Source organism: Sinocyclocheilus rhinocerous, unplaced genomic scaffold, assembly GCF_001515625.1.
Source record: "Sinocyclocheilus rhinocerous isolate Xijiao unplaced genomic scaffold, SAMN03320098_v1.1 scaffold1149, whole genome shotgun sequence".
In the NCBI taxonomy this organism is placed as follows: domain Eukaryota; kingdom Metazoa; phylum Chordata; class Actinopteri; order Cypriniformes; family Cyprinidae; genus Sinocyclocheilus; species Sinocyclocheilus rhinocerous.
Window position 1 is genome coordinate 731,721 of NW_015664180.1, and position 441 is coordinate 732,161.

At 65.5% G+C, this 441-nt stretch overlaps 1 protein-coding gene across 1 annotated transcript; it reads right to left on the reverse strand.

Moving 5' to 3' along the window:
• LOC107729666 (proline-rich receptor-like protein kinase PERK1) lies at positions 1-433 on the reverse strand (the record flags this gene model as incomplete). Its single annotated transcript, XM_016540315.1, has 1 exon — positions 1-433. A coding segment is annotated over one exon (315 nt), but the record flags the coding sequence as incomplete, so codon positions are not given.
• Between the last annotated feature and the right edge of the window lie 8 nt (positions 434-441).

Consider the following 441-nt stretch of genomic DNA (forward strand, 5'->3'; position numbering starts at 1 on the left):
TTGGGACTCATAACATTATAGCTGGCAGAGCGCAGTAGCTTCCCTGTGTCCGTCTAGCAATAGTCTATTTCCACGTCAAACTGCCCCCTCCCCCCACCCTCCTACACCTGGACGTGTCCTATCTGGGGCGATTGCCGGGGATCTGCGAGGCCGTGTAGGATGCCTGCATACCCAGAGTCCTCCAGGACGTCCCAGCCCCACCTGAACCTGCGCTGCCGGGAGGGTGTGGAGGTGGCAGGTGCGGGGGATAGTGCACAGTGAAGGGCCGGGAGGAAGCGGAGGAGGTGGAGGAAGCAGATGTGGCGGCCAGAGACGGGGAGGAGGTGGAGGCGGGGAGGGACGACTGCGGCCTTGAGGACTGGTGGCGCTCGGGACGTGGGGAGGAAGGTTGGGATGGGGCGGCGGAGGACGCGTTCAGGAGGGGAGGGGGCGGAGCGGGGG